This window comes from Muntiacus reevesi, chromosome X, assembly GCF_963930625.1.
Source record: "Muntiacus reevesi chromosome X, mMunRee1.1, whole genome shotgun sequence".
NCBI classification, from domain to species: domain Eukaryota; kingdom Metazoa; phylum Chordata; class Mammalia; order Artiodactyla; family Cervidae; genus Muntiacus; species Muntiacus reevesi.
The window spans coordinates 112,400,422-112,412,539 of record NC_089271.1 but is presented as its reverse complement, the minus strand read 5'-3'; the positions used below and the strand labels follow the sequence as shown (position 1 = coordinate 112,412,539).

General features: G+C 43.6%; 1 protein-coding gene across 1 annotated transcript; it reads left to right on the top strand.

Annotated features, from left to right (window-relative positions):
* The first annotated feature begins 7,864 nt into the window (after nucleotides 1-7,864).
* Nucleotides 7,865-8,698, top strand: HAPSTR2 (HUWE1 associated protein modifying stress responses 2). The gene has a single exon (XM_065916859.1). The coding sequence runs from the start codon at nucleotides 7,865-7,867 to the stop codon at nucleotides 8,696-8,698; it is 834 nt and encodes a 277-aa protein (XP_065772931.1).
* The last annotated feature ends 3,420 nt before the right edge of the window (nucleotides 8,699-12,118 follow it).

Sequence of the window (12,118 nt, the reverse complement as noted above, 5' to 3'; positions counted from 1 at the left end):
GTTGGAGTTTCTTGGAGTAGGTGTGGCTGGGGTATATGCATTTTAAAAAAACTCCCCCAGGTGATTTAAAAAAATATTGAAGTATAGTTGATTTACAATGTTGTATTAATTTCTGCTATACAGCAAAGTGAGTCACTTGTACATATATTATATTTGTACGTATATATAGTGTGCTGCTGCTGCTGCTAAGTCGCTTCAGTCATGTCTGACTCTGTGCGATCCCATAGATGGCAGCCCACCAGGCTCCACCGTCCCTGGGATTCTCCAGGCAAGAACACTGGAGTGGGTTGCCATTTCCTTCTCCAATGCATGAATGTGATAAATGAAAGTGAAGTCACTCAGTCATGTCTGACGCTTCGCGACCCCATGGACTGCAGCCTACCAGGCTCCTCAGCCCATGGGATTTTTCAGGCAAGAGTACTGGAGTGGGTTGCCATTGCCTTCTCCAATATAGTGTACATATTTGTACATATATGTATATGTTCTTTTTCATATTCTTTTCCACTATGGTTTATCACAGGATTTTGAATATAACTCTCTGTGGATCACAATAAACTGTGGAAAATTCTGAAAGAGATGGGAATACCAGACCACCTGACCTGCCACTTGAGAAACCTATATGCAGGTCAGGAAGCAACAGTTTAGAACTGGACATGGAACAGCAGACTGGTTCCAAATAGGAAAAGGAGCACGTCAAGGCTGTATATTGTCACCCTGCTTATTTAACTTATATGCAGAGTACATCATGAGAAATGCTGGGCTGGAGGAAGCACAAGCTGGAATCAAGATTGCTGGGAGAAATAACAATAACCTCAGATATGCAGATGACATCACCCTTGTGGCAGAAAATGAGGAGGAACTAAAATGCCTCTTGATAAAAGTGAAAGAGGAAAGTGAAAAAGTTGGTTTAAAGCTCAACATTCAGAAAACTAAGATCATGGCATCTGGTCCCATCACTTCATGGCAAATAGATGGGGAAATAGTGGAAACAGTGTCAGACTTTATTTTTTGGGGCTCCAAAATCACTGCAGATGGTGATTGCAGCCATGGAATTAAAAGATGCTTGCTCCTTGGAAGGAAAGTCATGACCAACCTAGATAGCACATTAAAAAGCAGAGATATTACTTTGCCAACAAAGGTCCGTCTAGTCAAGGCTATGGTTTTTCCAGTGGTCACGTATGGATGTGAGAGTTGGACTGTGAAGAAAGCTGAGCGCCAAAAAATTGATGCTTTTGAACCGTGGTGTTGGAGAAGACTCTTGAGAGTCCCTTGGACTGCAAGGAGATCAAACCAGTCCATCCTAAAGAAGATCAGTCCTGGGTATTCATTGGAAGGACTGATGCTGAAGCTGAAACTCCAATACTTTGACCACCTGATGTGAAGAACTGACTCATTGGAAAAGACCCTGATGCTGGGAGGGATTGGTGGCAGGAGGAGAAGGGGACGACAGAGGATGAGATGATTGGATGGCATCACTGACTCGATGGACATGAGTCTGAGTAAAAACTCTGGGAGTTGGTGATGGACAGGAGGCCTGGTGTGCTGTGGTTCGTGGGGGCGCAAAGAGTCAGACACGACTGAGCGACTGAACTGAACTGAACTGATCTCTGTGCTATACCTGTAGGACCTTGTTGTTTCTCCCAGGTGAATTTTTGCTCATCAGTCATATTTGAGAACCCATGTGGCTTATCCTCAGTCCTGTAACTGATGTTATTATTATTAAGAGTAACAATAAGTACTGTTGTTTGAGGAGTCACTATGTTTCCAGGCAATCATTTTAATAGTGAATGCATGGTCTCATTTAATCTTTACAACAAACCTGTGAGGTCGGTACTATTATTATCCCTATTTAGAGAAAATTTAATTCAGAAAAGTTCAGTCACACCACTTTCAAGATCCAGAAACAAGATCAGAGCAGAGTTTTTTCTGATAACAAAATCTCGGATTTAACCAACAAACTGTTAATTTTTAAATGGATAGACCCAAGGGCCTCATGGAAAATCTCTAGAAGTAAAAGAACTTGGGGTTGGATCACAGATAAAAGGACTGTGTACTGTCAACTAGTTTTACAGCTAAAACCTGGCATCTTTTAATCAGCTAAATCAACTAAGCAAGGTCATTTTTGTGAGATACCAGAAGTATGACTAATGGACTGTGGGTCAAGTGGGAAACCTTCACAATTACTTTTGAACTCTGAATATTTTGGACACAATAAAAATTATTCACATATCCTACCAGTAAATATCTTAAAGGTTTTTCCATGGAAGCATCTGAAAGAAAGGTGGTATCTATGGCTATCTGTAACTGCCTGCTCCATATTTTCTATGACTTCCATTTTGATGGATAATTGGAGTGAGCTGTACTAATGTCTGAGCTTTTGAAATGGAATGGTTATTTCAGCTGTAGTTAGGAAAATTAAGAGTAGCCTCTAAATGACTTGTTCACTTTAGTGGCTAAATATTTGGAATGCCATACTGTGCCATCTTTGAACTAGAGTCTTAACTTTTACAAATACCAAAGATGACTCAGAACTATTCCCATTTAAGAAGTATGCCCTAGAAGCTCTTGATGTTCTGATATGGACTGATCCCCAAGATACCTCAGGTTTAAAAAAAAAACAAAAACACGTAGTATGTTGCTACTTGTATAAAAACAGAGGACATGCAAATTTGGCAATAAATACCTTAAAATCTCTAGAAGGATGCATAAGAAGAAAACAAAAGAAACATGTCCTAGTAATGGGCACAAAAATAATGTTTAAAATCTAACTTTAAATTGTTAATGAAATGTGCAAAATCACTACACACACACATAATGGAATAGTGAATTTTGTGCTACATTAGACTGCTGCACGCTTTCATACTGCATTGGTTGTTTTTCTTGTGTGATTTAAAAACCCAAACCAACTCTTCTAATTAAGCTCTCCCTGGACAGGAGCTCACTTGGATCCCTGACAGTCCCTAGTTAAAGCCTAGTTTGTAGTTTTTGACAGCAAACTAAGACCCTCTTGTTTGCTTCAGGAAAACTGGCTGGTTTTAGTTCCTGGTATTATTTTGGTGGTACCCTCATTCCAACAAGTCACCAATCCGCTTGACCATGATTTACAACTGTGCCAGATTTTTCTTGGTTGCTTTTTGTTTGAGACAGATAGTAGTAGTAGTGATAAGTTACTTTTAGGTTGGTTTTGATTTCTGACAAATTATTTTGGAAGCAGGAATAAGGTGGTATATTAGGATGATAAATTAAGGGTAAAAGCAACTAAATCAGATTACTTGAATGACTATATGTGTTTAGGGAATATATTTTAATTCTTCCATTTATTGCTTCTTAATTAGTCCATAACTCAGAAGGTTAAAAATACCAAAGACAGGTGGCATTTTATAAAAGAAATCTTTCAAATGTGCTTTTTCTGATAGTGCTGCTCGATGTGAATAATATTCAGTAATTTAAAAAATAATTTTATTTATCTTTTTTAACATGCTTTGTTATAGGAAAAGAGACTGAGTCAGAAACCTTCAGTACTTTCATTGTTAAATCCACCTCATCTCCTTTTATGTGACTTCTTACCAGAAAAGAAATGGCCTAAGAATTTCCACCTGCCTGATTTGACATTTGTAAGAAGTCTTACAGTACTTTCATTTCACAAATATATTACCCCAAGTAATAAGTTTTTATAACCCTTACCCCTTAAGGAGCCCAAAACTAAGCTCGAAGGGAAATGACAAACCTTGCCAAAAAATTGGAAATATCCTTTCTTTCCTCTCTGTGGTCTAGTGGTGTCACTTAACTATAACTCCTCAGTCAGTGACCTTCAGAAACCTAGGGAGCTAAACAGAAGTAGCACATTGAAGGTCATCCCCTCCACAGATACCCAAAAAGGGGAACACATATTCATTGTAACAGGTAAGTGTTTTTATAATTATGGCAGATGGTGATTGAAGCAAAGGCAATTCAAAAGGAGAGACACGCAAAAGCAATAATTTTGAATGTTTGACATTTGTTTTGAAACTACCTTACTACCCTATACCCTTTACCATCTGTCTGTTATCCCTCCCAACACCCACCTCTGTCTTCCCACAGGGCTCCATTGTCTGCAGTTCCTGTTTCTCAGGGGCGGAGCTGTGGGAGGCAGCCATGGGTGCCATAATAGGCACCTGCGGCCAGCACAATGGGCTGTGGGTGCTTGTGGGAGAGACAGATTGATGTATTGTGCATGGGGGAGGAGGGCTGTCACTTGAATCCATGTGAACCCAGGCTTTAGGGGCAAGGGAGATTGACAGCTTTTGTAGGTTGCATTTCTTTTTCAAAGCTTGGCTTTAATAGACAGTAAGTTTGGGGCCCCAGGCTTTCACTCCCATAATTCTAACAGGGCAATCACGAGCATTCAGCATTTCTTTTTACCCCCCTTGTTACGCATTAAATGATTTCAGTAAAGGAATGTGCAGCATTAATTAGAATTTGTTAGCAGATACCAAGGGGAAAAGTTTCTTCACAACAACTATAGGAGGTGTCATTTGTACAAAGACTTTTTTGTTTTCTTTCCCCATTACATTATCACTGCAATATGTAAGGTAGTGATTCTTTTCATTTAAATTAAGTGGAAAGCTACTAAATCTTGTTTTATTCTCCAAAAAGAATAAGGTCCTTAACACTTATCTTTTAACTTCTTTCATTTCCTAAGGTTGGTGTTTACTTTTGCTTTCAGTCCGACCCATTTACTGATCTGTGTGGTTGTGTATCCAGTTTTGTGTACCATTTAGCTCTTACAATTACAGGCAACCCACTACTGATATGTAAGAATTGTTTCAGGTGAAAATAGCTACCAGTAATATTGAAAGTCATTGACACACTGGGTCCCTTTTTAGTAATGGTACATTGAGAACTGCCAAAAATTAGGCTTGTGTCCTAACAGTTCCTAAAACTAATTTTCCCTAGTTGATATTTAACCTTAGCCACAACATCAAAATTATGGAAGAATGGGGCAGCAGCCAAGGAATATTTTTCCTATAGAAAACTCACTCCTAAACCATGTCAGTATTTTAAACATCAAAAGTACCTCCACCCCAAGCACACACAGATAACATTACTTCCTTACAGCTAGTTTAAATGATCTTGGGGTTTTTGGTTTGATTTCCACTTTTCTATTCTTTTCTTAAAAATTCTGGCATTTTAGACTTATATAGGGACAAAACTAACCTCAGATAGGATTCTTGTAAACATACTCTTTGCAATCTGAGGAACTGATAAAACATTAAAAAAATTTTTGGTGTGATTTTTCTGAATTGTCTCTCATATAAAATCATTTTTACTATGGAAGGAGTTGGAGGCTAATTGAATTAGAATTTTTCTCATTCAATTGTTTTATTTAAATGTGTTAAGGGCAACAGTGAAAAATATTGATTAAGTCTACCATTATTTCTCAGAAAGAACATATTCCCACACAGTAGTCTGGCTCTATTATAATAATTTGGTGCAATGGTTTAAAAAGTAGTGGGGTGATAATAATTAGGGCGTGCGACACAGAAATTTCAATGCTGGATTCAACATTTCACCATGCAGGGCAGGAAAATTGCCGACCGGGGCTAGTCAGCTCTAAGTACTAATTAACTAATTAATCAGGTGCTGAAACCAACTGAATGGAGAATACCAGCCAGACAACTCAAACCCAAGCAGAGGGTTGTGCTCTTTCAAAGACACTGCAGTCTTTCTTCTTGCTTTTTAACCCAATCAAAAATGAGGGGAGAAAATAGGATATGCTGACCTACTGTCGGTCATTTTGGTCCAAGTTTTTTTACTTAGAGAAAATAAAAACATGTGCCTCTGATAATAACTCTGAGGCACCATATTCAGGGCAGTCCTAAAGCTCTGGCAAAGGGCTATCTCCTTGGCCATGAACTATTTCAGGGCTAGTATATGTGGGTGTGGAGGGGGGAGGAGGCTCTGCCTTCTTGGAGTGTTCTTTTACAATATTTTCTTAACATAGAAGAATGAGAAATATATTTCTCCTTTTGGGCTGATCTTAGGTCTTTTGCCTCATCCCTCGTTTATGTAAATGAGAAGAGTCCAATTACACATATGGAAAAAGGGTTTAATGAATCGTGAAAAAGCCCGGTTTACAGAGAAAGGGCACAATCCTCTCGTCTTCTCTTTTATATTAAACTTAGAAACATGTATTTCTTTTAAAGAAGATGATAAAGCTTAATGGTTATATCATTTTATTTTATATACTAATCTTCATACTTGGGAATTATTAAGCATATTTTGCTAGAATTATCTTTGGAAGGCTTTCTGGAGACAGCAGATATTCTACAAGAACAATTGCAAAACTCTTTCTTCCCTAAATTAAAAAAAAAAGTATTACATTAGTTCCTTCCATTTTTGACGTTATTCTTAGCTCATGATAATTTTTTTTTTAAAACACAGTTTGATCTGGAATTGTCTGCACTTAAAAAAGGACTGCATCATTATAAGCGGTTGTTACCGAACCCAAAGAAAAAAACCTCAGTATCGCATACCATTTTAGCTCAATTTGGGTATTATTATGGTGTTTTAAGTAGCTAGAATTTTTGGAGTGTTGTAAATTAGATAAACTCTCCCCCCCCCCCAACCACCTCCTTAAAGGTACTAAATTTTACTCTAGAGCATAAAATCCCGCGTTTGGGATTTCATTTGCCTATTTTCTTTCCTCTCACTTCTTCATCCTGGAATTGTCAGTAGTTGAATGTAGACCACACAGAAAACGCCTTAACCGATTTTTTTAAATGACAAAAAAAACCTTGAAAGGATATGGGGGGGTGGGGTGGGTAGTGAATCAATGCCATTTCTGACTGTAACTCTTAGAATTTGCTAAGTACGCAACCAGCCTGGAAGAGGTGCTTTACAGGGCGAGCAGTAAAGTTCTAAATCACGACTGCAGGTGTTTTCCAGAGACCAAATCTAACAGCCTGGTTGGGCACTTGGGGAAACTGAGGCTGGAAAAGCCGGGAGGGGCGGGCCGGCGAATGCCTGAACTGATTTTTCCCCCCCCTTCATAAAATGACTGCTTCGATCCATGGAAAACACTTCTCCTGGGCACCTCCTGTGTGGAGTGCACTGCCGGGATGCCGACTTGGCGAGGGCCGTGCTCTTTCCACTCTAACCCCCGGCCTTCCCGGATCGGCGCCCTGGATGTGATCGACACCATGAAGTTGCCCCATAATCCTCTCTGGCAACATAGGATGTAAAATTTGATCAGCTCATTGGATGAAGCCGACAAGTCTCAAAAATGTGTGAAAAGGGGGCCAAGCAGTAGGCAAGCGCCGCGTTGAGGCAGCGCTCCAGCCGGCCCCCCTCCGAGTTCCCGGTGCGGCAGCCGCGGCGGAGCGGGGGTTGGGACCGGGCTGCGGGGCCGCGGCGGCGGCGGCGGCGGGGAGGCCGCGGCGCCCTGGGCGGGGGCGGGGGGGGCGCGTAGGAGCGCACCGCGGGGCCGGAAGGGGGCAGCGAGGCGGCGCCGGCGGCTGCGGAGTTATCTCCACGCCGTAGTGGGGACCCGGCCGGGCGGGGCGGGGCGGGGCGTGCACCGGGACCGCGGGCGGCGCGCCGGAACCATTGGCCTCAGGGCCCCGCCGCCCGCGCTCCCGCCCGCCGGCGCACGCGGAGGAGGCGGTGGCGGTGTTCGCGGTGGCTGAGGAGGAGGCGGTGGCGGCGGCGGTGGTGGCGGCGGTGGTGGCGGCGGCGGCAGCAGCGGCGGCGGCGGCGGCGGCCGCAGAAGGAGGAGGGGAACTCGGAGCAGGAGGTGAGGTGGAGAAGCCAGAGGAGGCGGAGGAGCCAGAGGAGGCGGAGGAGGAGGTGGAGGTGGAGGAGAGGAGCGGCCAGAAGGAGGAGGATGGAGGAGCAGCCGAAGGAGGGCGAGGCCGAGGTCGCGGAGCACTGGTTCTCTAAGTGGGAGCGCCAGTGCCTGGCCGAGGTGGAGCAGGAAGAGGACCTGCCCCCGGATCTGCAGGAGGAGGCGGCCCCCGAGACGGCGGGGCTCAAGAGCGAGCAGCAGAAGCTGTGGCACCTCTTCCAGACCTCAGCCACCGCCGTGGCCCAGCTCTACAAGGATGCGGGGTGCCAACAGCCAGGACTCTCCATGTGGGACCCCTTCCAGAATGCAGCCATGGCCGTGACCAGCCTCTACAAAGAGAGTGGGCATGCCCACCAACGAAGTTTTGACCTGGGCATCCAGGTGGGCCACCAGCGTCGCATCAAGGATGTGCTGGAATGGGTGAAGAAGGGCCGGAGCATCATCCTCCGCGAAGATCTGATCAGTTTCCTGTGTGGCAAGGTGCCTCCCGCGCCCCCGCCACCGCCTCGCACCCCGAGGATGCCCGCGAAGCCGACCTCTGAGGCCCCCAGCCAGGCCGCCGCCACCGAATCGGGCTCGTCGGTGGACGTCGACCTGCAGCCGTTCCACGAGGCCATCGCCCTTCATGGCCTCAGCGGCGCCATGGCCAGCATTAGCGTGCAATCCGGTGCGCCCGGCTCCCCGCCTCAAGCCAGCGAGGTCGCAGGCGGTGGCCGCCGAAGAAGTAGCTTCCTCGAGGATGACTTGAGCCCGATCGACTGTGAAGAATTGGCCCTCTGCCTGGACAGTGGGGGGTCCCGCAAGCGCACCTCGGCCGAGTGTGGTGATGGCGACACGGACTCCCCAACCCACAAGCGCAACCGAATGGCCTAAACAGCTCTGAACTGCCTCGTGGGTCGCCAGCTGCCATTTTGCCGGGCCATCAACTTGCTGGTCGAAAGGGTCCTTCAGGCCATCTCTTCTCTAAGTTAAACAAAGATTTCTATCAGTTTGCCACAAAAAAACCAAAAAAACCCAAAAAAAAAACAAAAACAAAAAAAACTTTAAAAGTATTCCAGAAGAGGCTTCCTATGACTCTGACTTTCCCAAAATTATAATACTAGCAGAGTACAAGTACCATGTAGTAGTTAGCAAGACCATTTAATGCAGAAGTATCCGGTCAAGCGGGAGCCTGGTTTATCTTGTTCACAGTTATTCCGTAGCATCTAGCACAGTTGCTGGTGCTTAATAAATGTTTGTTGAATGAATAAATGTGACTTTATTTAAAAGTCTTAGAAGGACTAACAGGTGTTTGCTTGGGTATGGGATGGTCTTATCCTTTATTGTTTGGTTGTTTGCTTTAACCGTTTTTTTTTTTTTTCTTCTAGTTCAGTTACCTTTTATCAGAATGCAAAAACTTGACATCTTTGTGAAATCTGGAACATTCCGTTTTGGCTCCACGTACCATGAACCTGATTTCTAGATAGAAACTGTGCCAGGTGTACCTATGAGGCTGTGAGTTTTCTTTCTTAAAATAGTCATTTTGGTGATTATGTGATGAGGTAAAGTGCTATGATGGTTGGACAGGTAATAAGTTGCTATTGAGTCAATTTAACGCTCTTTTTAGGAAAGTTAAGCCAACGATCAAGAGCCCGAGGTCAAAGATGGCATTCCTGGTGGCTTGGTGGTATTCCTTTTCCTTAGGGATGGAAAATGTCCCTTTTTCTGAAGTTAAATCTTTTTGGTGATCTCTGTTTTGAAGTGGAAGACAAAGTAGAATGAGTTTCTGGGTTTTATTTAAGTGTGTGTGTGTGTGTGTGTGTGTGTGTGTGTGTGTGTGTGTGTGTGTGTGTGTGTGTGTGTGTGTGTGTGTGTGTGTGTCTGGGTTTTATTTAAGGGTGTGTGTGTGTGTGTGTGTGTGTGTGTGTGTGTGTGTGTGTCTGGGTTTTATTTAAGGGTGTGTGTGTGTGTGTGTGTGTGTGTGTGTGTGTGTGCGTGCTAAGTCACTTCAGTGGTGTCCAATTCTGTGCCATGCTATGAACTATAACCCATCAGGCTTCTCTGTCTATGGGATTCTCCAGGCAAGAATACTGGAGTGAGTTGCCATGCTCTCCTCCAGGAGATCTTCCTGACCCAGAGATAGAACCTGCATCTCCTGCATTGCAGGCACATTCTTTACCGCTAAGTCACCGGGGAAGCTCGATTTAAGGTTATATTGTTGTTGTTTAGTCGCTAAGTCATGTCTGACTCTTTGTGACTCCATGGCCTGCCAGACTCCTCTGGGAGCCTGTTCATGGGATTTCCCAGGCAGGAATACTGGAGTGGGTAACCATTTCCTTTTCCAGGAGATCTATTTGACCCAAGGATTAAACCCAGGTCTCCTTCATGTCAGGTAAATTCTTCTCCACTGAGCTACCAGGGAAGCCCCATTTAAGGGTATAGCATGATCTAATTAAAAGAGCGTGCGCTTTGTGTCAATAATATCAACAGTAGAATGGTAGTCCCACAGATACACTGTGTGATATTGGGCAAATCACTTAATGTCTTTTGGCCTCAGTTTTTCATCTGTAAAAGGGAACTATGTGTCTCCTAAAGTCATTGTGACGATAAGATAAAGCCCGTATTTCAAGTATCTAGCACAATGCTTGGTACCTAAAGCATTATAATGTTCTCCCTTCTCTATAAATACAAATTGGTAAAATGTTAAAATCCACTATATTTTGGAAAAGGCAAGAAAAAAAATAGATTGGTTTAGAAATCAGGAAAAAACAATCTCAGTGTTTGAGATGGAAACTACTGTTTCATAGTTAAAATGTGCCTAAATATCCCAGATCTTGTATTAATTATAAGTGTGTTTAACTCCTGAGTACTCAGGGTCATCACTCTGGATGTTAGGGCTGGCTTGTAGTTCCTAAAATTGCCTGAGAGATGCACCTTGCAACTGGTACAGTGGTCAAAGATCTACTTCCTCTGGCCTGGAAGACTATGAGAAGGTGGGTAAAGATGGAAAGATTTGAAAGTGAAAGTCCTAGTGATACACAAAGGCCAAAGTGGTTCTGAATAAGGATGAGGTGAAGTAGAGGTGATGAAAGGGTAGACTGGGTGGGATAGGGGTGGAGGAGTTGGGAGTGAGGTTATGGAAGGGGTGGGGGAAAGTTAAAATGTCCAAATCTTCCCCAGACTCTCCCCAAACCGGTGCACAAAATAGTATATATAGATGTGTAATACCTTGCCTTTAGGTTCATATCAAAGTTTTTGTTTCATTAGTTTGGACTTTGAAATAGATTTATAATCAACTAGTGCATTGAAATAATACAACAAAATAAAGTGAATTCCCTAGTAGAATTAAAAACTTGCTATTCCAACTAATAAAAATAAATGAAAAAAAATAGCAGCTTGGATGTACAACATGAGATATTTAGATCAAAAATGAAAATTTACTTTCTGAAAGAGCAGCTGATAAACTTTAGAAAGGGTCCATAAGAAAAGTTATGGAATTTCCTTTTAAAGAGGAATTCTTTAATAAAATGTATTCCACTCTGCTGTGGAAAAAAAAAAACTTGCTATTGAGGCACTTTGCAAATACAGACTGAGGCACCATGCTAGGCCCTGAGAAGGGATGTTTATAAAACATAAAAAATATCTTGATCCTCAAAAAGCACATCCTGGCTTGGAAGATGATATAATCCAGCATGCTGAGTCACTTCAGTCATGTCTGACTCTGTAACCCTATGGACTGTAGCCTGCCAGGCTTCTCTGTCCATGGGATTCTCCAGGCAAGAATACTGGAGTGAGTTGTCACGCCCTCCTCTAGGGGATCTTCCCGACCCAGTGTTGGAACCCACGTCTCTTACATCTCCTGCATTGGCAGGTGGGTTCTTTATCACTAGTGCCACCTGGGAAGCCAAAATACAGTCCAGAAAGCATTTCTAATTGTATACAAAGCACCAAAGGGCTGTGCAGAAAAACGGAGGCCTTCCTTGTCCAGAGGGTCACAGCTTGTGGAGGAGGTGCCATTTGAACAGGCACCCAGAACAACAGGTAGGAAGGGAGGGCCCAGGCAATCCTAGCAGCGGAAGAATATAACAAAGTTTGGGAAGGGGAAGAACAGCAAACTGGATTCAGGGGATCATAGGTGCTGGGTATATAAAGGCAGGGAGAGGTAGGGGCCAAAGTACAGAGGCTCTCAAATGCCTGGCCCAGTGCTTTAGGTTCTGTCCTGGGGCAGGGTGATACCACTCAGTCTGTGCTTTAGGAAGATTGGTCTGGCAGTGAGACACTGAAGCTGGTGGTAACCAGCCTATTCCGTGGGAT